Genomic DNA, 25,422 nt, shown 5'->3' on the forward strand with positions numbered 1-25,422 from the left:
CAGATAGGATATTGTTATAATCACAGTTTCAAAGATGACATAAAGTCCCTGAATTTCAGCTCCTTCAAGGGACAAGATCACAATATTCGCGGCTAAACTTAAAACCGTAATAAGAATAACATCTATTGAGTAGGTATGGACACTGTAGGGATACCATTATCATCACCTTACTGAGGAAGGGAAGGACACATAGAGGTTAGCTAGAAAATTGGTTAAGTGGAGTAGACGGGCTCAAACCCAGGGGGCTCAGACTCCGGGGCCCTCGCTCTCAGCCTCTCTCCTTACTGTTTTCCAGGTCTATCTTTCTCCCTTAATAAGATCCGCCACGTTTAGGGTCTTCCTGCCTCGTTCTTCTTAACATTTACCCCTTCGCAGGAGGACATTTATTTCTTCAACTGCTTCCACTATTTAAGGTACAAAAGTAATCCTGTACGGAATTACACGTCATCGTAAAACACTCAAACGAAATGAAAACTATGGAATAATCATGCCCCTGACCCCCACCCCTGCCCTCAGGACATTCACACTAGCGGAATGACACTCTGTAGGCAGCAGCAACATCTCCAGGTGACAAGCCATTAAGTCCCTAAAGCAGCATCTTTTACTTTCCTCTCCTGCTTGGACTAGCCCGTGCCCCAGCCCGAGTCCTGGCTTCTCGGCCCGCCCCCGCGCCCGCCCCCGCGCCCGCGCCCGCCCCCGCGCCCGCGCCCGCCCCCGCCCCCGCGCCCTCTCTAGCCCCGCCCCAATCCTCCCACTCCGAATCGCCCCGCCCTCACGCTCGCCCCCAGCCCTACTTGCTCCTCCCCTGAGGGCCCGGAAGCGGAAGTGGGGTCGGGTTTCCGCTGTTACTCCGACTCCTCCAGGCCCGGAGGGAACCCTCCTCGTCTGTTCTGGTCCCCGGCCCGCGGCTGCGGCGCTGACGTGGCTCCCGGAAGTGGGGCTGGCGTGGGCCGCCATGTTGCAGCAGGTGAGGGGCTGTGGGTTCGGAGAGAGGGCCGCGGCGGCTGGGCCAGGCCTGCAAGGTGTGAGGGGTGCGTGCAGAGCGTCCGGGGCCGCTGCCGGAGCCCGAGGAGGAGCGGGTGGGCGGCGGGCGGGGTCGGGGCCGGGGTCCGGGCTGCGCTGAGGGTCGGCGCGGGTGTGAGAGGCGCGGGGTCGCGCCCGGGCGGGCGGCCGCGGAGACGCCGTGTGTGGCCAGGCGAGGGGAGGGGGGCCGCCGCCCTGCACGTGGGATTAGGGGACCCCCCCCCGGCCTCGCGTTCAAGTTTGTGCTGTCACAGCAGCGTTGGAGGTGGCTGGTCCACTCTCGTGACCGCATCTGCTCCTCCGAGCTAATTACAGCCCTCACGTGTAGGACCAGAGATTAGTAAGAATCATTTCGTAGTTTCTTCCTGTTTTTAAAAAGTTACACTTTTAGTTAGATTTTGTAGGCGTTTTTTCCTCTTGAGGGGTTACTGTGGCCCAGGCACTGTGCTGGGCCCCGGGGAAGGGCTGCGAACCGCACAGACGATTTCCTGCCCTGAATCGGAGGGTGAATTGGAGGGTGCCGGAGGTGGGGAGGCAAGGTAAGTTAGAAGACTGAAGGTAGTTTTCACAGGGCGATCACAGAACCAGGGTGATGTGATAGCAGGTGTCTGCGAATAGGTCGCTCTCGGGATTTAGGGTCGGAAAGGGCTTCTCCGGGGAGGTGACCTGAGTGGGGAATATCCGGTGATGGTCTGCACCTGCGCCCCGGCTGAAGGAGGCTGGAGAAAAACACACAACGGCACTGACTGTTCCCACTTAAGCGTGTGGCCAGGCACCTCAAGCGAGCCCTTAGGGCCGCCAGGCAGTCACCCTGCCCCCTCCGTAGCCCCCTCTCCCTCCCACCTAGGCTGCTCTCCAGGGCTTCTCCCTCAGACCTTCAGCGTTTCTTCCTGATCTGCTCTCAGCCCCTAGCCTTGCTCCTCATTTCACTGAGAAGGTGGAAGCCTTCGGTGTCCGCATCACCTGCCATCTCCAGCTTTCCTCGTAATCTCTTGTTTACTCTGCCTTTGTTTTATGTAACTGCACTGTCTGTGCTGCGTTTTTGTTTTTTGTTTTTTTTAATGTTTTGGGTTTTTGGTCACGAGGCATGTGGGATCTTAGCTCCCTGACCAGGGGTCGAACCCACACCCCCTGCACTGGAAGGCGAAGTCGTAACCACTGGACCGCCAGGGAAGTCCCAGTGCTGCCTTCTTAAGTCGAGCCCTCTACTTGTGCACTGGTTTCCATCCCCTCTTGCCTAAATAAAGTACCCCCAGAGAATTCTAGCCAGTCACCAAGGTGGAGACCACTGGTCTCATAGATGTGAATCCATTTTACATTTTCTAGCTTCAGCTGTTCCTCCACTCTTCCACCTTCGTTTACTCTGAGGGCTTTCTCCATACATACTCTGTGTGTTCCCACTTCTGTGCCTGAGAACAGATACCTAGTCAAGGGGCCAGAGGGAGGCCCAGCGGGTGAACTCTCCTGGAAGCCTCCCCACAGCCTGTCCCTCCCTCTGCTCCTGTTTGCGCTCACGTTACTTCTGGCACTGATCACAGTCTGCCACGTGTCGTAGGTGATTGCTCCTTTGTTTATTAGCTCATGCCTTCAACAAATACTGTAGCACCTGGCCTGGTGCTCGGCTAGACACTAGGATTTATTACAATGCAGGGACGGAACTTGCCCTCCAGTAGCTTGGAGTCTAGGAGGAGGTAGGAGTAGACTTGCAGTAAGAATATCCCGAGATAATCGTTCAAGCGGAGATTTGCCCAGGTGCTGTGGGAACGTGGGAAGGGGGATGCCTGGGGATTTCAGGGCAAGTTTCTCAGCTGTTGCAGTATTTGAGCTGAAAGTTGAAAGATGATTTGGCATTTGCCTGATGGTCCGCTTCATAGGGGATGGGGAAGGGAAGAGCTGCTGGGTAGAGAAAACATGAAGGGCAGAAAGGTGGGAGGGCCCGAAGTGTTTTCCCAGAGCAGGTAGTGACAGCGTTGCTGCAGTGCTCAGTGGGAGGGGGCGTTGTCGGGAGGTGGGCTCGGGATCAGGTCCTGAGCTGCCACGAGCTCTGGTTTGCTGTGCCTGAGGGATTTAAGTCTTAGCCTGTACAGGGAGGGGCGCCACTGAACAGTTTGGGCAGGGGGGTGACATGGTATGCTCTCCATTTAGGGGGATACTCCGGGTAATGAGGGGCTGGAGTGGAGCCGGTGTGAGGCCAGAGATGGCAGGTGAGTGGGGAGGGGCTGGCACTGTGAAGGGACTGGCACCTTCACACGAAGGTGTGAAGCGTGACTGAGGCTGCAGGTGAGTTGCAGTGAGCTGAGGTGCGAACCACTTAGAGACCTGAGGTTGAGGAGGGAAGGGAAGTAGAGGACAGAAGGGAGATTCAGCATCAGGACATTAAAACATCTCTTCACGCTGTAAAGGACACCTGAAGAAGCTTGTATGCTGATGAGAAAGATCCACCAGAAGGACCTGAAGATACAGGAAACTGTAAATAAAGGGGAAGAGTGATGGAACACGCCCCCAAGGAGGCGGGGAGAGAAGGGATTCTGACTACAAGTAGCTGGTTTAGCCTTGGAGAAAAGGGGACAGAGTTGTGAGAAGGGGTCGGGAAAACAAAGCTGCAGTCAGATGATTTTGTGGAGGAGCCAGAGACAGTGAGTTTATCTCGGCAGCCTCAGCCTTCTCTGACCTGGGAGAGCCCCCTGAGGGTGGCTGCATTGAGTTTGCGCTTGGCAGCTTCTTGGGTGGGATGGAGACGGCAGGTGCTTGGGTTGCCACGTGGGGTCTGGCCAGGTGATCAGGGTTTGGGGAGGGAACTGCCCTCGCCCCTTCCCTAGGCTGTGAGTTCCAGGTGGCCGTGACCGCGTCCTACTGTCATCTTCCGTATTGACTAGCGTGCTGCCTTGCATGTAGTAGGCATGCGATACAGAGTTTCATTCTGCTTCATGAATATTTGCTTTTCCTATCAGGACAGTAATGATGACATTGAAGATGTTTCACTGTTTGATGCAGAAGAGGAGACAACTAGTAGACCAAAAAAATCCAAAATCAGGTACAACGATAAGTTACAAGACTCGGGTTAGTGTCTGGTGCTGTTCTGTCCATTGCCTGGTGCCAGCGACGGGGTTCGGGGCAGAGTGGTTGTGATGTGCTGGTGAATATTGTGTATTGCTGCTTTGCTCTTTAGTCTGAGATGAGGTGACATCTCACGTTTTCCCTGGTAATAATTGACATACGGCATTTTATGCAATTCTGAGTTTTCTCAATCTGCAAATCCAATTTTTTGAACACTGGTATTTTTAATTCTGACTTTTGTACCAAGAATGCACCATTTCTTTAGATAGTTTCTGTAGATACATTACATGTTGATTTATTATGCAAATTTCAGAATTGTATCTTTTGTATCAACTAATGTGAGAATATCAAGCCAAATATATTTCTATCCCAAACTCAGTTACCGCTAAAGAAATTCACTTGATGAAATCAAATTCTACCTGAACCTTGAAAACATCTCTAAGTGAGAGATGCCCGTCACAAAAGACCATGTATTATATGATTTTGTTTATGTGAAATGTCCAGAATAGGCAAATCTATAGGGACAAGAAGTACATTAGTGGTTGCCTAGGACTGGAGAGGGGTGGGATTGGGGTAAATGGGGGGGTGACTGCCCGTGGGTATAGGCTTTATGTTTGGGGTCATGAAAAAGTTCTAAAATTGATTGTGTGATAATTGCACAATTCTGTGAATATACCAAAAATCACTGAATTATACCCTTTAAATAGGGGAATTGTGTGGCGTGTGGATTATATCACAACGAAGCTGTTGATAAAACAGCAACTATGCCTGATGGTTACTTTGTCTTAATGCCTGAAGTGATTTCTGAGGGCCTAGAAATTCTTAGGGCATGATTTTTAGACATGTGAAAATAGGAGTCAGTCCTAAGAATGTAGTTTCCTAATTCCTCTAAGCTTGGTAAAGTTTCTTGTTATTTATTTTGTGAAAGTTTCTAATCAATGAGGTGTTAAAGTCACGTTTGCATAGTGTATTTTCTGTGACAGCAGGGCCTAGTCAAATAATGGGACTTATGAAAAAAGAGAGGTAGGCGGTTTGCTTCTTCCTCAAGTCATCTTTTATTTTGGCAAGACTCTGCATGGTTCTGCTATGGCTGAAACATTTTCATCTACATCTACAGTACCTGTTGTAAATGTAATTGCATTTCTTTTATTATGTTTTGGTTTTCAGACACCCAGTGGCATCATTTTTCCATTTATTCTTTCGAGTCAGTGCAATTATAGTCTATCTTCTCTGTGAATTGTTCAGCAGCAGCTTTATTGCCTGTATGGTGACAATTATCTTATTGTTGTCATGTGACTTTTGGGCAGTCAAGGTAGGTTTGATTGTTTTTATTTTAAAATCGTGTTTATATGATGAGATTGAATGACGTGTAAACAGTAAAAAAAAAAAATGACACTTAGTATTTCCGATTGGTATTAATTTATCTTTTTGTTACCTTGGGCCTCGCCTGTGTCAAAGTGCCAGTTGTGGCAGATCACGTGTAGGTTTACTGACTTGTCTGTGCTTTATGTTAACCTACATCAGCTTTAAAGTTAAACAAACAAACAAAAATGTGACCAGCAGCTACAGGCTACGTGTATTGCTTCTAATCCTCACCACTGGTTTTGCTTCAGGGTCACCTCCGGCTGTGCCGTGTATGATTTCTAGATAAGGCCCCGGGGTAGTTTGTCCACAAATACTCAAGTACCGACCATTGCAAAGGCTCCTATTTGAGCTTGAGGGCAGTGTTTCTCAGCCAGGTCCAGTTTTGCCCCCCAGGGGGACGTTCGTTTGTCAGTATCTGAAGACATCTTTGGTTGTCACAACTGGGGGTGGGGGAAGTGTGCTATTGGTATCACACGGGTAGAGGCCAGGGATGCTGCTAAATATCTTAAGGTGCACACACAGGACAGCCCCCCACATCAAGGAATCATCCGGCCCAAAATGTGGATAGTGCTGAGGCTGAGAGATCCTGTTGCAGGGGATAGAAAAGAGTGTAAGGAATGGTTCAAACTCAGAGGCAGTGGTAGGTAGAGGGATGGATGGATAGAGAGATGGGTATATAAATAGAGGGGCATGTGATCAAGTAACCATGGTAAAATATTAAATGTAGACACTAGGTGATAGGTATATGGGTATTCACTGTAAAACTTGACTTTTCTGTGTGTTTGGAAATTTTCATAATAAAATGGTAGGGGGAAAAATTGAAGGCAAAAAAAAAAAGACAAAAACTACTTTTGGAATTTGAGATATGTATATTGATTCAAAAACCAGTAAGATGTTACAGGTCTGCTCATGCCCACCAACCCAGCCATTTTTAGATCTTTTGATTGTTACAGATATCAGAAGTGGTGGCTTGGTGGTGGCCAGTTTCCATAGGCCACAAAATGCTGAGAGTAAGGATTACAAAGGTCTGTATCCTGTAGGCTTTTCTTTTGTACAGTCTTCTTTGCCTTTTATTTCTTTGAATTTCTTCTGTTGCTTTATGCTCTAAAGTGTTCACTGTATCCAGGTCACAGTTTTGTTTTGAGGAACGTTTCTTTTTGTTGTTCATGTAATTTCTGCTTAGCCAAATAGAACACCACCTTCAGTCAGTTCTTCCTGGTAATTTCCAAAAATTATATAATTAGATCCTTGTGGGTTTAGAGTTTTAAAAAATGTGGCCAGAGGGAGTTCCCTGGTGGCCTAGTGGTTAGGATTCCAGGCTTTCACTCCATAGCCTGGGTTCAGTCCCTGGTCAGGGAACTGAGATACCGGGATGCAAGCCGCAGCACGAACAAATTAAAAAAAAAAAGAAATGTGGCCAGAAAGTATATTTTCTGATAACATTTTTTTTTTTTTAAAACAAGGGCTTAAAAAATACCCTTTCATCTGTGGCAGAATTACTTACAGATATGCAGACAATTGAGATATGAAATTAAGAAGTCAAGAATGTACAGAATACCAGTCCATTATTAAATGGACTTGGGGAAGGGGGTGTGCAGGGTTCTGAATGTAGTTAGAACAGCAGTGTGTTGTAGTTGTAAATCTCCAGGCAGTTGTCAAAAGAAGAGATAATTATTAAAAAAAATAAGAGATAAATAAGATAAAGTTATTTAAAAAATGAAAGGAACTTAAATGTTATAACCCATATGGGGCTTTTGTCTTATTCTTTATTTTGAGAAATATAGTAAAAAAAGAATAAATAGTTGTTTTCAAATTTTTATGCTAACTATTAGTAAAATTTAAAACATTGTGTGTCTTCCACAACATTGGAGAAGACAGGAGCAACTAAAACATACATCAAGAGAAGGAGAACAAAGCAAGCGTCCAGGAACCTGAAATATCATAGGGCAGAGTGCAAGGGGATGGGAGCAGTAGCACATTAGTTACAGCTGTAGATGTAATTTGATTAAACCCTCTTTTTAAAGATAAAAATTCTTAGATTTGGTCAAAAATCAAAGTCCAACCCAAAAGATCTAATTATAATTGTAACATTAGAAAAAGTAAAAGAAGGCAAAGATAATATAAGACCAATTCAAACAAAAAGAAACTTGACGCTATATTATTATCAGACAAAGCAGAAATGAGAGTAAGACAGCGTTCAGTGGAACAAGAAAGGTCAGTTGATGAGTCACAGTGAGGATCATTCACAGAATGACATCACATCAAACTATAGTGAAAAACTACTAGAAACACTAGAGAAGATGGAGGAACACCGTTGTGATAGAAGTCTAACAAACCATTGTCTTTGCAGATCAGAGCAACAAAAAATACGTAAGGTTTGAAGGATCTGAATGAAATAACAAGGTCACTTTCATAGCAGTATTTGGAACTCTGTATGTAGAGGCATAATACCTTCTTGTTCAGTTTCTGTGGAACATGTACAGAAGTTGACTAAATATCACTATGAAGAAGATCCAAAGAAATTGCCCAAAGCAGCTACATTTTCTAGTCCAGTACAACAGAACTGGAGACTAATAAAAAAAAAATGGTTGTCAAAATTGGGATTTTTAAAAAGAGCCATTCTGCTAAATATCTTGGCTTAAAAAGGAAATAAAAACTGTAAATATAGATTATTTATACCTTAATGATAATGATCATCTGCATTCAAACTTTTGAAACATGTCTAAAGCTGAATTCAGAAGAAAAACAATAGACAAAAGTCTTTTATTAGAGGTCTAGAAGTTTCAAAAACAAAAACAATAAGCTTGAGAGAAATTCGGAAAATAAACTAATAATGACAAAAACAGGAAGTAAAGAATTGGAAAATGGGAAAATGGAGGAGTTTGAGACTATTCTAAGAGCTGTTATTTGAAAATGCCACTAAAATAGACCTCTGGCTGTTCTCGGTCTTCTTTGCCAGCTCTTCTCTTTTACTTAGCCTTTGATTGGTAACGTTTCTACAAAATGAAGTTTGGTCTCTAAGGCTCCTCTTCTTCTCTTCTGTTTTCCTTTCATTATGTTAGGAAAGCTGTCAAAGCAGTTTGTTACATTAGTAAGAGGGAAAGAGCTTGGTGCATTTCAAGTACTGAATGAAGGTCAGTGCCTATAACCATAGCCTTCGTTTGGGCTGCTGTACAGAATACCAGAGACTGGGTGGCTTACAAACAATAGGAATTTATTTTTCCAAGTCCTGGAGGCTGGAAATCCAAGGTCAGGGTGCCAGCATGGTCAGCCTCTGGTGAGGGCCCTTCTCGGGTTCCAAACTGCTGATATCTCGTATCCTCACATGACTGAGAGCAGAGAGAGGGTGAAAGCTGTCTCTTGACTCTTACGAGGACACTAATCCCATTCACAAAGGCTCCGCCCCCATGGCCTCATCTAATCCTAATCACCTCCCAGAGGCCCTCTCTTGATACCATCACTTGGTGATGGGGTGGGGGCAGAGTTTCAACCCATGAATTTGGGGAGACACAGTATTCAGTCCATAACCTTTTTTAGAGATGCATAGTTATAAAGTATATGTACTGTGGTCAGGATATATAGGAAAAAGTAGGTCCCAGTAGCTAAAGAGCAAGGGGTTTAGAAACACATTAGGGAACTGGAGGAAGGACAAGAGTTCGTGAGGGAAAAGAAGGGTAATGTTTATGGGTATGCTGACCCTGTCACCTCTGCCCCTGTGGGGCCTGCCATTGCCATTTTATTTACTCTTTTGTCCAGGCCTGGTACGTAGTGGTCATTAACTGGATATTATGGCGGGAAAGTTGATGATTTCTTGTTTGTAAACTGTTACACTAAGATACGATGTTATGGTAGACCTGTAAATAATGTTTTTAAAATGTGTGTGCATATATTAATCTTTACCAGAATGTCACAGGTAGACTAATGGTTGGCCTGCGCTGGTGGAATCATATTGATGAAGATGGAAAAAGCCATTGGGTGTTTGAGTCCAGGAAGGTAAACTGCCTTTGTTTTTTTTTTTGAGCGTCGTTCAGAAAATTATGTGTAGGGCTTCCCTGGTGGCGCAGTGGTTGAGAGTCCGCCTGCCAATGCAGGGGACGCGGGATCGTGCCCCGGTCCGAGAATATCCGACATGCCACGGAGTGGCTGGGCCCGTGAGCCATGGCCACTGAGCCTGCGCGTCCGGAGCCTGTGCTCTGCAGCGGGAGAGGCCACAACAGTGAGAGGCCCGCGTACCGCAAAAAAAAAAAAAAAAAAAAAGTGTAGATACATTTGAGTATTTAAGGGTCAGTTACCTAAACACTTCAGATGCATCTACACATAAGGGACCGCCCTAGATCGCTTGGCATGGTATAGCACAGAACCAGATGGCCTTCTAAACTTGCCTTGCGTTTCTCTAGTTCCGACTGGAAACAGGGCGTGTCCAGGAAAGAACCCTGAGAGGGCTTGGGCTCAGGGTTTATGCCGTGTGCTTAGCTGCCTCCCAGGGGGTTGCTGCTGAAGGGTCTCTGTTTGTGACCCTCAGCCCTGTGTGCCTTGCCTAGTGTAGCTCCCTCCAGTGGCTCCCTCTGTCCTTGCCCCCGGGGTCCTCCATTCGTGGGCAGGAGAAAGAGGAGGTTTGCAGCTGGATAGAAAATCTGAGTTAAGCAGAGAGCAGTCTGTTCTTCAGGCTGTGCCTTCAGAAGCCCTAGGGGACCTTGCTCTGTTTTGGGTTAGCCTGCTTATCTGTAGTGGAAATCAGTTTGGGAGCCAGAGGACAGAATTCCTGGAGACAGCACCAATTAAGTTGCTTGCCTCTGCTTGTTAGGCCCTGACTAGGACTCCTCAGAAAGCAGCATTGTGCTCAGTGAGCCCATAGTCCTTTATATTATAAAATCTACCTTGGAAACCACTCAGCACCCTTTTAAATTCCTGGGTGTTGCTGAGACATTCTGGTCATTGTCCGGAATCCCTTGACTGCATTTCTTCCTGTGGACCCTGACTTGACCTTTTAGTCTCCAGGATGACCATAGCCTTGATTTCCTGAATCCTCACCTAAGAAGGCATCTTTCAAAGCCTGCTTATGAATAATCAGTATAAGTGCAAGAAGGATTGACTAGAAACCTATCAGAGGCCACTCTTACTGTCTTGGGTGATGACAGACTGTCCACTCTGCCCTGAAAATGAAACATTCTCGATTTAACACAAAGTATGTTAAGACCAGTTCCAAAATTACAATAGTGGTAGATCTACTGTTTTGTTTGAGGGAGATTGTGGGGCGAGGGGTAGGCGTTCTGACTTGGGACTTGGGTTGTCTGTATTAATTTATTTGAATTTGAGGGTAAGGGGTTTTTCATTAAAAATGTTAAACTTTTTGCTGATAAATATCACAGAACATTGGTTATTAAATTCATGTTCTTTTGTAGGCCTCTCCTCAAGACAGTAAAACAGTGTCAGAGGCTGAATCAAGAATCTTCTGGTTAGGACTCATTGCCTGTCCGGTGCTGTGGGTAATATTTGCCTTTAGTGCCCTCTTCTCCTTCAGAGTGAAGTGGTTGGTGAGTATCAGTGTGGAGCTATCAGTAACCCACTCAGGTGGCCGATGGACAATCATAATAAGCAACCACCTGTGTTAACCTCAGGGACCCATCTTGAATAGGCAGCTTCATCATGTATTTCCCAAGTTTGGTTTCTCAACTCTGCTTTTCTCTAAGTACAGAGAGCAGAGTCCTGTGAAAGACTCCATCTCACCAGTTCTCCAAGTGCTTAGCAGAATTTGATTTAGCCCATCTAGTTCAGTGATTACCACATTTATCACATAATCTTGTCGGTTGGGGATGGTCAGTGTACTCCAAACGTGCTTAACTTGGTTTGGAACTAACAGAGTGGTCTTTTCTGAAAATACTGGTTGGTAACCTGTTCTGGTTATCTATTGCAACAGTCATCTTATGATCTCTTGCAGTTTCACTGGTTCAGAAGTTTGGGAAGGGCTTGTCTGGAAAGTTCTGGCTTGGGATCTTTTGTACTTGTGGTCAGACAGTGGCTGGGGGCTGGTGAGGCTTCTCCTCTTTATGGGGTCCCATGGCCTCTTAACACGGTCTTTCCACATTGCTGGTTGGGGCTTCATTACAGTCTGGTGGCCTCATGGCAGTTAGACTTGGAGGGTCACAGCTTACTTGGAGGGTCACAGCTCCAGTTGAGAGTGTTTTAGCTCACAAGGTGTATTACCTTGTACAACTGTATTAGTTTGCTAGGGCAGCCATAACAAAGTATCACACACTGGGTGGCTTAAACAACAGAAATTTATTTTCTCCCAATTCTGGAGGTCTGTCTCTTTGGCTTGTTGACTGTCTTCTCCCGGTGTCTTCACGTGGTCTTCCCTCTGTACATGTCTGTGTCCTAATCTCCTCTGCTTATAAGCGCACCTGTCATAATTGGATTAGGGCCCACCCTAGTGACCTTATTTTTCCTTAATTCTTTAAAGACCCTGTTTCCAAATATAGTCACATTGTGGGGTCCTGGGATTACATATATATATATGTAAACATATACATTTTGGGGGAACAAAGTTCAGCCCATGACAACCACCTAGCCTCAGAAGTCACAGCATCACTTTTGGCACCCGTCCACATTCAGGAGAATGGAAATTAGGCTCTACAGCTTGATGGGGGAGTAAGGAGATTCTAGAAGAAAGAGCATGTGGAGGTACAGTTGCCACCATCTTTGGAAAATATAATCTGTCACTTAGCCCAAACTGTGTGTCTTATTCTTTTAATAATTGATTTTATCTCACTTAATACTTACTGGTATCAGATGTATTTTGGCCTTAATTGTGTTTTTTTTCCCCTGTTTTTAATATTTCCTTGTCTAGTTCGCTGTATAGGTTCTCTTTTCCTTTGTGCATACACGTACCTAAATACTTTCCCTTTTGAGATTTGGAAGGTTTATTTTCTGTTTTTAGTTTTTCTAGTAGTTATCTGTATCACATAACCCTCTTTCATGCATTTCATGTATCATACCTTCTTTCATGAATTAAGAAATGTATTTAATGTCTTGATTTCCTGCTGTGAAAGATGTAAAGTTAACATTCATGCCTTCTCCCACCTTTCCTCCCTCCTTCCACTTCTGGATTTTTGTTGGTTGTAGTCTTACTTTAGTTATTTTAAGTAATATACTTACTCCTGTTTATTGACTTAGAGACTGTTTAGAAAGGGAATGAAATAAACACTCTTATATTCCCTCTTTTGTTTCTTCCCTTTCTATGCCTGAGCTTTCTTTGTTCCAGTATTATTTTTGTTGTCAAGGTTTATAACAATTACCTTTTGAAACGATATTTGTTACTGGTTGTTCAGTCTTTGATCTACTTTTTTTTTTTTTTTCTTTTTGCGGTATGTGGGCCTCTCACTGTTGTGGCCTCTCCCGTTGCGGAGCACAGGCTCCGGATGCGCAGGCCCAGCGGCCATGGCTCACGGGCCCAGCCGCTCCGCGGCATATGGGATCCTCCCAGACCGGGGCACGAACCCGTATCCCCTGCATCGGCAGGCGGACTCTTAACCACTTGCGCCACCAGGGAGGCCCCTGATCTACTTTTAAATAAATTGATTCAGTCCTTTTATTGCAACTTCTCCTTTACCTCTTGGTTGGCTGAATTTCATTGTTGGGTGATTTTTTTCAAAAAACTTGTGGGTATTATTTTCCTTTGGCTCTGTCATGTTTAAGAATATGAGCCTGTTGACTTTATTCTTGAATAAACTTTTCTTTTTTCTTTTCTTTCTGAATAAACTCTTTATGCTTGAATAAATTCTTTATTTCTTCATTCTTGAAAAAAGATTCTTTATTCTTGAATAAAGAATTGGCTAAGTTAATATTCTTGGGTCACAACTTTTTTCTCTCACCATTTAGAAGACATTACTTACTCATTTTCTAATATTGAATATTGTAGAGAAATCTGAGGCCTGGCTTACTTAACCTCCATGTAAGGGAGTGAATTATTTTTCTCCCTGGACAAATAATTTTTGTTAATCATTCTTGAAGTTTTAAAATAGCATACATAACCAGATTGTCTTTGTGTTTATCTTTCCGTATTGCTTTTTCTGGAAACTGTGCGCCCCTCTAATATACAGGCCCAGGTTTTGCTTTGAATCAGGAAAATTATCTTCTGTTCTCTTTACATTTATTTATGCTCTGTTTTTTTGGTGTCTAATTCTGAGGTACCAGTTACCTCTGTGTTGGATCATTTTTATCTGTTCTCTACTATCTTAAATGCTTTCGTCTCTCATCTTTTTCCTTTCTGGTTATTCACTCAGCACATCTTTTTAAAAGAGTCTGCCATACACCAGAACTGTCCTGGGCACTGGGGATATGATTAAGGGCCTGATAAACAAGATGACTGCTCCAATAGCACCACTTTCTAGCGGAGCAGAGTGTAGACAGATAGTAAATAAGGGTTGTTAGAAAGGTGATACAAGGTAACAGAGTGGAGAGTGCCAGGGAGAGCTGAGTGGGCTGCTTTAGCAAGGGCTTCTCTGCGTTTCCTGAGCTCTGCCAGCTCTGTTTTCAACTCCTTCTGGTGTCTTGTCTTACCTTCATTCTCTTTGAATTCTTATCTTTAGGTTCTTCTGTAGGGTGACATATGCTTCAGGAATGCTGTTATTTTGGTAGACTCTGTTTCTTTTTAGAATCGATTCTTCGTCTGCCTTTTGCATACTGTGTTCCTTTCTTCTTTTTGTTTTTTGCTGTGGTTCTGCGTAGCTGCCTTTCCCTGTTCCCCTCCCCATTTTGCTCCTGTTCGCAGTGGCAGCTCTGTCCAGACCTTCTCTTTATGTTGGTTTCGTGTGGGTGAGTTCTCCTTGCCTGCCTTCCTTGTTGTCTGAGACATCTGGGCTCTGCTGTGAGCTGCGGTTTGGTTGACTGAAGGCGCAGGTGTGAGGAGGGGACCACAGCCCTGCCGCCGGCTGCCTTGCCCGGGTTCCTTTCCTTACGTAGTGGAGTTCTTGTTGCTCTGTCGTGGTTCTGCCCTCCTGCTTTAGATCGTTTGTGAGCCCCTGGAGCCTTCACCTCTCTCTGGGGAGGCAGCCCAGTCTTTCTGTGGCAGTGTTTCTCCTTCCCTAAAGCAGAGCGGGGAGGGGGGGTGAAAGGTGGTTTGGGCTCCTGTTTTAAGACCACAGGGTAGGAAGGGGGCATCCCGTCCCTCAAGCTTCCCCACCCACTGTTCTCTGTGGTGATGGGCTTGATGACCGTTGGTCCTCCTGCCTACGCAGACCATTTGCTTATTCTAGAACAGGGCTTGGCAAACTGTGGCCTGCAGGCCAAATCTGGCCTTACGCCTGTTTTTGTAAATTTTGTTGGAACACAGCCTTGCCTGTTTGTTTACATATTGCCTGTGGCTGCTCTGGGGCTAGAATGGCAGAGTTGAGTATTTGCAACAGAGACCATATGGCCTGCAGAGCCTAAAATATTTATTATCTGACCCTTTACACAAAAGCTTTGTAGAATATTTAACCGTGGGATCCCCTCATGTTGTTCTAATTAACTTTTCTTTAATAATATTTAAATAGTAGGCTTGTGTTTCTTATTCTCAGTCCTTAGCGGTCTTAGTGGGGTCACCTATAGGACTGTGGCCACAAGGAAAAAACAACTCTGCTGAAGTGCATTTCTTCCTAATGCTGTGTCCCCCTCTGCGCCCTTCCCCCCATCTCCTTGTCACAGAAGGCAAACCCCTGTTGGTTGCTACCTTGAGGCACCGGTTTGCTTTCTTAGACGCCAGGTGTTGCCCACACATTAGCATAGAGCAGAGACTCAGCTCTTTGTGCTTTCAGTGTGTTGAACTTGATCTATCTCTTGACCATTCTTTTGAAATTCTTAGGGAAATAGTTGACATTTGAGCCCCTTCTGAGTCTCATTTACTTTTTTTATATCTTTACTCACAGAACCATGGAAAATATTAGAGAATGGTCCCCCCACTGCACCCCCGGGGCTGGCACAGAGCATGTGTGTTGATGGGTGCTTGTTGGGTGGTGCAGGGTGCGTATTGGACGGGTCTGCCCTGGGAGGGAGGGTGCACGGGAGTCTCACAGCCACAACCCCTCTTCACAGAGCTTCCTCTTCCTGCTCTTTCCCGAGACAGTCTCCACGTTTTGTTTATGGCAGAGAGACGGTCAGTCAATGTCAGGCCCGTAACTGTTGGTTATTCCTCTCTCCCAGGCGGTGGTTATCATGGGTGTGGTGCTGCAAGGGGCCAACCTGTATGGCTACATCAGGTGCAAAGTGGGCAGCAGGAAGAATTTAACCAGCATGGCTACATCGTACCTTGGAAAGCAGTTTTTAAGACAAGTAAGTGTTTTCTGGATGTTAGGGTAATTTGGATGCGGTCAGTGACTAATGCAGTGATGATTTCTAACTCTTGTAGAGTTTAATTTCTATGAAGTACTTTAAAAAAAGTCTTTAAAGGGACATACTTATTTAAGTATGACATCATGATGATAAAGTTATTTTAATTTCTCTTTGGAGGCTTATAGGGCATTCCAGAAATGTATTGTCGGTATCCTGAAATTATTTTAAAACCAGAGGGATAAATGTTCATTGATAATAACTTTTTTTTTAATTAGCTGAAGTTCAATTGCTTTCCATTACTTCCGGTGTTCTAAATGAACAGTTTTGAAGAATGTATCAATATATTGTATGGTTTTAGGCTTTATAGTAAGAACAAGTTAGAAGCATAATAAGACCGTATTGTTAAAGATTGTTTTAAAGTACTCGGTTTGTTTTTGAAGAATGTATAGGTTTTACTATAGTTCCCCGATACGAAGATTTAAATCGGAGTTTTCCATGGGGTAAGTGGTATTCATAGGTAAATAGGAATTGGTAAAACCTTTGGGAAATTGATTAGGTCTTTGTATGAGTGATGTCTCGTGTTTGTGTTCATGCAGTAGGTTGGGCAGGTAACGTTATACAGGACACTTACGGGTTCTCAACCTTGGACATGCATCAGAATCTCCTGGAGGGCTAGAGCACAGATTGTGGGATCCTACCCGCAAAGTTTCTTACTTAGTTGCCCTGGGGCCGGGTCTCATAGGTCACGTGTTTGCAGGTTCCCAGGTGGTACCAGGTTGGAACCAGGTGGAACCAGGTTGCTGGTTCAAGGATTACATTTGTGACTAAAGCCCTGAGAGGCTAAGTGACTTCTCAGGAACATACAGAAACAAAAGGGTGCAAAGCTAGGGCTTAACTCAGCTCTCTTGCAATCCAGTGCCGTTTCCTGTACAGTTTCTCTTATATAAAAGTTAAGAAGTAGGGAAAATGAGGATTCTTGTAGGGACATGACTCTCCTCCTGAGGGTTTTTGCAGAGTCCCAGTATACCTTTGCTGGGTAAGGTCCACCTCATGGTAATTGTCAAGTGTGTGCTTAATAGGTTTTTTTTCCCTTACGATTACCAGCATTCAGGTGAAATTGAACCTTGAGCTTGACATACATGGACAGGGTCAGTAGACTTTCATGGCACTTGGTGATGCTCTGCTAAAATGAGAGTGACTTGCTGGACATCTGGGTGGACCCGTTGCTTTACTTCTCTAGCATGACAGTAATTTTTAACGTAATTGGGCCATGGGATGCCAGGTAATGTAGTAGCTGGCTGTGCTGGCAATTACAAAATGTTTTCCTAGTGCTTTAAATCTGGTATGTTAAGTAAAATAGCTTTTAGTGTTAAGGAGTTGTTTCTCTTGCAAGTAAAATAGCTTTTAGTGTTAAGGAGTTGTTTCTCTTTTGCAGACCACTGGAGACGATCAGACCTCCTGAAGAGAGTGAGGGAACCTGCGTGTTCTTTCCATCGGGAACGACTGAAGGGGGTCTTGACTGTGAACCTTTAGAACTCAGTACCTATTGCAAAGAGGAGTGTTGGGTTTGTTTTTCCATTTTAAAGTTTACTTTAAAAAAAAAAGGAGAAGTAGTTTTCATATTAAGTTTTTACTTTCTAGCATATGGGGCTTGAAGGTGTGGTGTAGCTAGAAACATTGTTAACATTTGGTTCATGGTGTACATATGTGTATGCACAAAGTCGTGTAAGATCCATGTGTCTTAAATTAACAAAGTGTTTGTGTTCATGCCCATATAGAATGGAGACCTTTGCATTTTGATCCACAGAACAAGGAGTATGTTCCTAGTCTATCTCAAAACTCTCTGTGTTTACATACTATTTCTGTAGATTATTTTAGGTTTTGCTTCCATGGTAAGAGTGAGCACTTTGGCTTATATAGAGAGTTAGAAATAATGTTAATTTTACACTTAATATATATGATGAAACTTCATGATGAAACTTCTTATCCTAGGCGTTTACAGGCAGGTAAAAACCAAATTTGGGCTATTGGTGTTAACTAGTTTCTAAAATTTTGTTATTTTTATTTGTAATGAGTCACGTACTTAAGGCCTAGTTAATATAAAAGGAATTTTCATAGTTTATGTTCATGGGATACGTAGGCATTGCTGCTGTTCTATTTATTTTTGGGGAAAGATAGCCAGATTTTACTTTGGAACCTTCCAGAAGCTCTTCAGTGGTCCTTGGCCTAATGAAATCTATCTTTTACCACTGAAAGAGTATTATTCTTATGTCATAGTGAGAATAATCATTTCAGTACTTGGCATTGTAAATGCCTAAAAGACGTTTTATTTTACGAATCTATTTTTTTCTTGCTATAATGGGGATATCGTAAATCATGTATTTGTATTAATGGTATTTCTTAAAACAATATATGTAACAATCCGCAAACTGTTGTAGGCATCTGTAAATTCTGTTGTAGGTACTGTAAATTTTGTTTTAATCGGCAGATAGGTTATTTTGTGATTGTATTTATACATTGTTAAAAATTTTTTGAAGGTGTTTTGTTTAATTGAATGTATCTTATTGGCGTGATAGCTTTGAAGGTGCATAACTTTATATTTGTATAAAACTCTACTGCTTACAAAGCACTTTGACACTCGTAATCTCATTTGATCCTCACGACAAGCCTGTTATGTGTGATGCCGGTTTATAGGTGACGAAACAGGACTTCAGGTTATTGACTGACTTGCCCAAGGAGACACTGATTACAGGAAGACCCATCAGGACATATTACTGATTTTAGAGGAAATATTTGTCTCTAAATGTCCTTTCCTTTCGTACGAATCATTAATTTACTAAGTCATTAATTTGGTAAGTGCTTGTTTCCCATTTTATTTATACTTGTCTGGTGAGGAAAGTGGATGCTGTGTAAATGTTTTTATTTAACCTGAAAGATCTGGTGTCAGTCTGTAGAGCTGAGAGTCTCATGGGGGGGGTTGCTCTTGAGGTAACTATTGTTATTTGAGGCTGCAATCCCAAACCAAATATGAATTGAATTTTGGAATATGCACGTGGCAGGACCTACTGTTTATCCCCCAATATTCATTTTTCCCTTCTATTCATTTCCCACTTATGAGCCAGGACATGGCAACAAAGACAGTTTTTCCCAGATTTTCTTGCTGCACCTTGGCTACGCTTCCAGGAAGTATTCTTAGAAGGCCGGCATGCGCGTCCCCTCCCCTTTTCACCCCTCTTAGCTGAAATGTTGACAGAATAGATGGCGCTTGAACAGCTGTCATGGACGATGGGGTGGAAGCCTTATTTTGAGAACAGCAGAGAAATAAGGTAGAGATTGAGTTCCCTCTGATGGAGCCAGCAACCCTGAACTGCCTGTCTGAATTTTTAAATGAGAAACAAACTTCTGTCTTGTTTAAGTGTTATTGCTTTGGTTTTTCTGTTGCTACAGCCTAAGTGAATTCTTATCAATACAGTATATTTTCAGCAGCCCCCATAATTGTTTCCATTAGTATAGTATTTGAGATGTAATAGTTCATCAAATACATATTTGCTCTTTTCTCTGTGAGGTAATTAAGCTAATATTATAGATGCTACCAAGTCCAGCTGTTCCAGATGCTGTTGCTGCGTAAAAATTCACCCCAAAACTTAGCAGTGTAAAACAGTCATTTTCTTATGCTTACACAAGCTGTGGGTCAGGAATTTGGGTGGAGCTTAGTGGGGACAGCTTTCCTCTGCTGCACAGTCTGGGGCTCGGCTGAGAGATTTGAAGGCTGGGTTTTGCACATTGGCCAGGAGGCAGGAAACATCTGGGGGCATCTTCACGGGTCTGGAGATTGATGGTGGCTGTTAGCTGAACCTCAGCCAGGTTGCTGGTTGGAACACCCACATTTGTGACCTTTGGGTCGTCTCTCTGTGGAGGCTCATCTGGGCTTCTTCACAGCCTGGTAGCTGGGGTCTAAGACAGGCTTCCCCAGGGAGCCAGAGAAGTGTGTGACTTTTTATGACTAGTCTCGGGGTTCACATAGTGTCACTTCTGCCATACTCTGGTTGAAGCAGCCACTAAGGTCCCCCTGAGTTCACGGGGAGGGGATAAAGCAGCCATCTTTGGAAAGTAAAATCTGCCACACATAGTCCTCTCAAGACTGGAAAACTACTTGAAGAGACCGAGGGTAGCAGGTGTTGCTTTCTTTTTTATCTTCCCTGGTCAGCCTTGAGCACAGGTGAACTGACTGAGTGGTGCAATTAAAATGAAAGTAACATTGCATTCTGTAGCCCCCAGTGTGCCTGTTATTTGGCCCACAGCTCTGAAACACAGGCAAGGGTGTGTGTGGTTGTGTGGAGGTGATGGCACAGTAAGTCCACCATGGTGTCCCTACTGTGGTCCTTTAAATTTGTAAAACTCTTCAGAGCTCATTCAGAGTTCCTTTATGTCTATTACCTTATTTGATTTTCCCCCATAACCTCTAGAAGGAGGAGAGATCATGAATAACCTCATGTTACAGATGAATAGCTAAGACGGAGAAAAGTAAAATAATTTACTGACGATTGCATGTAGTAGAGACAGTGATGCTCCCCCAGTATTCCCTTTGTTCTCCTGTACTTCCCACCAGCTCCCTAATTAATTGAAGCTATGAGATCAGTTATGGCCCGTGTGATGTGAGTGAAGGTGACCTGCATCGCTTTTGGGTGAGGAAGGTGAAACTGATGTGAGAGTCTCTAATCTTTCTTCCCTTCTGTGGCAGCCAGTGGTGCTCGAGATGGTGCCTCGGCCAGCTGGGTCCCTGGGTGGCTTGTAGAGCAGAATCCCCCACCTGCTCCTGTTGGACGAATGGCGTAAGTGAGCAATAAACTTTTGGTGTGTGAAGTCACTTGATTTCCTGGTTAATTTGTTTCCATAACATAACACAACGTAATAGCCTCTTCTGACGAATATAGGTGCACAACTGACAAGTAATACTCAGAAAACTTTTAAGTCCTAATTCAGTAATTCCTCCACTGTTCCATGCTATTTCCTTTTGCAAGGAAAGAAATTGGAATCTGGTCCCTTAGTGCAGCATCACCAATTCTGATCAGAACAGACAGGTGAAGCTGACCAGGTGAAAATTCAACTAGGAGAGTCCACCTCCATCTAAAGGGACAGGAGCTTCTCATTTCCAGCCACTTGTTGCCACTCAGGAGTGTGGTTCCTGTGTTGCTAGGGTTTTCAGTTTTTTAAGAGGAATGGAAAATCTGGATGTTTATATGAAATCTGATCTTTTAATGTTTATAAATTAAATTTTAAAAGAAAACAAACGTGAAGTCAAACTGAGTATGTTTGCAGGTCAGGTTCAGCTGTGCTAACTTTCGTGGCAGTGCAGTGATGTTCAAATTAGTTGAGCTCTTTCTTCTAAGTCTTGTGTCAAAGCTGAATATCTATAATGAGCAAAGCAGAGCTGCTCTAGAGGAAACAGGTTTGGAGGTTCTGGAATCACCTGCTCAGCCCTAACTACCATTTTCCAAGGAGCCCCCGAGCCACTGTTTGCTGCAAACCACTGCTGGGAAGGTGAAACCAAAGTCTGCCTGGTTTTGAGGAACACCTTCTCAAATCATATGTCACATACATTTTTCAATTAAAAATAAAGTCGAAATAATATCAAATTCTTGTGAGAAGCAGGAAACATTCCTTAAAACCTTAATATTGTTATTCTAAAAGGAAAAGAGCAATCCTGTCACTTCCTGAAGAAGTTAAATTTAGTGCCAAGAAAAAATGTAGTCTTATATATAACTTTTCCCCACTACGATTAATTAAAAAATAATAATTAAAGCAGTCATGGTCAGAAAACCGAAGGGCTACAAAGAAATGCAAGTCTTATCCCACTCTGAGTTCTGCTTCCCAGAAGCAAACATCTTCAGCTGCTGCAGGTTTTGTATTTTGGGGTATTTACTTCCATACTAAATAAAATGCTTATTGTTTGTACAGTGTTTCTTGACTTACCAACTTTCTATAGTAGCTGTTGGCTTCCTGCTAAGAAAAATGAAGATTTAACTCAAACCCCTCCCCCTCATATAGTTTGAGCACTTTTTTTCCCCCCTACTTGGTTGTAACATTAAAGGCTTAACATAAACCTCCATTTCTTATTCCTTAAGTTATCTGATGTTTAACTGTTTTCTTTATTAGTAATTTGTTCAACTGCAAGTAACAGGAAATTCCACAAATAATAGTGGCTTAAACAAAAAAAGGGTTTGTGTGTTTCTCTACAAAGGAAGTCTAAAAGTGGGCACTTGCTGGTGTTGATGCAGTTACTAAACGGTTCCTCAGCTGGTTTCTGTCCCCATGCTCATTGCCTCAGGGTCACAAGATGACTGTCACAGCTGAAGATGACTCATCTGTTTATAAGTAAGGAAGGAGAGTGGAGGTTCCCGTCCTATCTATTCCCTTTTAGCAGAAAAGCAAAAGGTTTCTCAGAAACCACTGTAGACTTTTGCTTCTGCTTGCTTACATCTCATTGGCCAAAGTGGTGTCACCCAGGTGTATGGAAGTCTGGAAAAGCAGGTATGAAGGTGGGCACATGGCTGCCTTGAGTAAAAGTGAGGTTTTGTTAGGGGAGAAGGGAGAAAGGGACATTGGGTAGGAAACTGGCAGCGCCCACCACATACTTCTCATGGGGGCTTTATGTAGAGGGCACCGGCTGCTGCAGTGGCACCGTTTCTACAGTAAATAAATAGCCTTGGATCTGGACGGCCTTTTTAAAGCCAACTTTTGATGCAAAGCCATTAAAGCACTATTTGGTGAAATAGTTCTGTGAGGGCGTAGGCTGCTGTACTCTTACGTATATATTCTTACTTTAATGTGATTTGGGGGTTGGATTTAGGATATTTAGAGCCTACACCCTCAAGAGTTCTCTTGAGGTGGTGCCATCCCCAAGGGAGGGTGTTTTTGTAAATGTGTTAATCATTGGTTAGCACGATAATTGGTTATTTTAGTGGGCGGAGGCTAGGGATGCCTGGAGCTTGTAGTGCATAGGACAGTCCTGTACAACCCCAAATTGTCCTACATCTCTATAGCTTCCATGTGTCCCATGAAAATTATGTACGTGACAGTCCTGCTATAAAGAGAAAGGAAAAGCAACCCCTGACAGCTGTCAGCTGGAGGCTGACCTGGCCCTTACAGCTAGGCTCTGGTGTTCTCTTTGAACATGAGTAATTCTCTACGACACCAACATCTGACAAGGCTGCCCTGTGACCATGAGGCAGCAAGACAAAAATGAGGATGCTTTGTAGTCATGTTGGAGCATAGAAACAAAAATACCGTGCAAACCACAAAACATGAGCAAACACCCCCTCTCCTGGCTTATGCGGAGACTGCTGCTGCTCTGCTGAGTGTGGTCTTAGACCACTCTGTTCTCCCTACCACCTAGATGAAAATTACCAAGATACCTACTCAGAATTGCTTTGCTTTCTGAAAGCACCCAATCTGGAGTAAAACTATGGTTCATGGAACCCTGCTTGAAATCCCCTATCACAGGCCCAAATTCTCTGATAAGCCCGTCCTAGCACCCTTGTACTGAGACACCCCATGGTGTGTGGTCTTCCTTGTGCAAATAAACCCACTTTGGTTCAACCACAGTTCTGTTCCGCATGGTCTCTAGCTGGTGAGCATTGACACTGATTAATAATTATCTGAGCGTAGGCTGTAAGTCCTTTTTTGTTGCAGATTTGCAACACTTGACTTACCCAAAAACGCAACTATCAAGTAAAGGAAGGTTGTACTCTTTCAGTACCTTACCAAGAGTGTCTCACCAGTTTGAAAATTGTCACCAGTTTTCATGTCAGTGTTGCTCATGGCATTTGAATTGCAAGTTAAAACCACTGCAGCTGCATTAGTCTGCTTTGTAGTGGCCACATATACAGGAATTATATGTATATTTGCAAGCACCCGACTATGTGTCACATGCATGTGCAGGATTTGCATGCCCAGGAAAGACCCAAAAAGGCCCTCATCTCTAGATGGTCTTGAGGCTCTGCACAGACAGGAAATAAAGGCTTAGGTAGAGTTGTAAACTTCTGGAGTGTTGAAGGTGTGTCCCAATACACATGAGCCCCTCAGCAAAAGGCAGAAGACTTATTTCAGGTGCTTAAGGAAATATCTGCCTGATTATTAGCTGAAGATGAAGCTAACTGAGTAGAGATTTCAGTGGCTACACATGACAAAGAGTACGGATTTACAGAATTAGTTCTGGAAAGTCACTAAAAAACCTGCAGCCACCACCACAATAAGCATTAAAGGGAAGGGGCCACAAATCTGGTTTCCAGAGTCGCCACCTTGTATTACTGAAATCCTCCAGTTTTCAACAGCAAAAAATTATAAGACATGCAAAGAAACAAGACAATGGCTCGTACACAGGAAAAATTCAACAGAAACCTTCCCCGAGGAAGCCCAGACTTTAAATCAGCTATCATATATGTTCAGAGAGCTAAGAGAGACTTTGGGCAAATAACTAAAAGAAAGTAGGAAAATGAGCTATGAACAAAATGCAAATATCAGTAGATTAAAAATAGAAAGGAAGCAAATAGAAACCTTTGGAACTGAAAATGGTAACTGACATGAAAAATTCACTAGAGAAGTTCAACAGATGAAAGAGAACAATTGAAAATAGGACAATTGAAATAATGCAGTTTGAGGAGCAGAAAGAAAGAATGAAGAGTGAATATAGCCTAAGGGACCTGTGGGACCATCAAACATACCAACATATATGTTATGGGAGTCCCAGGAGACAAGAGAAAGGCAGAAAGAATATTTGAAGAATTAATGGCTGGAGACTTCCCAAATTTCATGAAAGACTTGGAAAAAAAAAAACAAAACAACCCTACATTAATCTGCACTTTCAAGAAGTGCAACAAATTCTAAGGATAAATTCAAAAGAGATCTACATCTAAACACATCATAGTTGAATTTGTCAAAAGCCAGTGACAGAATATTGAAAGCAGCAAGAGAAAACAATCCATCACATATAAAGGATGCTCAATAAGATTAAAAGCTTGCTTCTCATCAGAAACCATGAGGTCAGGTGACACATTCAACATAGACTTTAAGACAGAATTGTTACAAGCGACAAGGACATTACATACTGATAAAAGGGTCAATCCATCAGGAAGACATAACAATTATAAGCATATATGCACTTGACAACAGAGGTCCAAAATGCATGAAGCAAAAGGTCAGAGGATTGAAGAGAGAAATAAAAAACTCACTAATCATTATTACTAGTGGTTCACTATTAATAATTTAATGATTAAGTGAGATAATCCGTATAAAATATTCAGCATAGTCCCAAGCATATGGTAAGCACTCCGTAATGGTACCATACTCAGAAAGGAAAACAGAGTTGCTTAGCTAGTTAAAGGTAGAGCAGTCAGGAGGTCTAACCCCTGGTTGAGTGGCCTCCTTATGATTTAGATTCCCATCCAATATGTGGCATGGAGAATTCAAATGGAGAAAAGCCATCAGTTGCAGGAAAGAATGCTGATTATTTTTTATTTTGCTTAGAACAAGTTAGAGATTGTAAGATTATAAGCTGGTAACTTACTGTAGTGTTCATTTACAATTTATTTTCTATTCAGAGCACATCTTGTTATTTATGTTTTTCAGATAGTTGTTGAAATCCAACAATGCTATGGACCAGTCTTCACG

General features: G+C 43.4%; 1 protein-coding gene across 5 annotated transcripts; it reads left to right on the forward strand.

Annotated features, from left to right (window-relative positions):
- Positions 1–839: 839 nt before the first annotated feature.
- TVP23C (trans-golgi network vesicle protein 23 homolog C) lies at positions 840–25,422 on the forward strand. 5 transcript variants are annotated; one of them, XR_009530372.1, is made up of 11 exons: positions 981–1,031; positions 3,426–3,492; positions 3,975–4,057; positions 5,248–5,392; positions 9,349–9,438; positions 10,848–10,979; positions 15,625–15,753; positions 17,189–17,318; positions 18,448–18,605; positions 20,495–20,585; positions 25,381–25,401. XR_009530372.1 is itself a non-coding variant. In XM_060081144.1 (8 exons), the coding sequence occupies exons 2-8, from the start codon at positions 3,445–3,447 to the stop codon at positions 17,213–17,215; spliced, it is 654 nt and encodes a 217-aa protein (XP_059937127.1). In that variant the 5' UTR covers positions 981–1,031; positions 3,426–3,444; the 3' UTR covers positions 17,216–18,432. The 5 variants fall into 5 exon arrangements, 2 of the variants coding, with proteins under 2 accessions (XP_059937128.1, XP_059937127.1); XR_009530370.1 differs by having other exon boundaries at positions 18,448–20,585; positions 25,381–25,422; XR_009530371.1 differs by lacking the exon at positions 25,381–25,401 and having other exon boundaries at positions 18,448–20,965.

The sequence above is a fragment of the Mesoplodon densirostris genome, chromosome 18, assembly GCF_025265405.1.
Source record: "Mesoplodon densirostris isolate mMesDen1 chromosome 18, mMesDen1 primary haplotype, whole genome shotgun sequence".
NCBI lineage: Eukaryota > Metazoa > Chordata > Mammalia > Artiodactyla > Ziphiidae > Mesoplodon > Mesoplodon densirostris.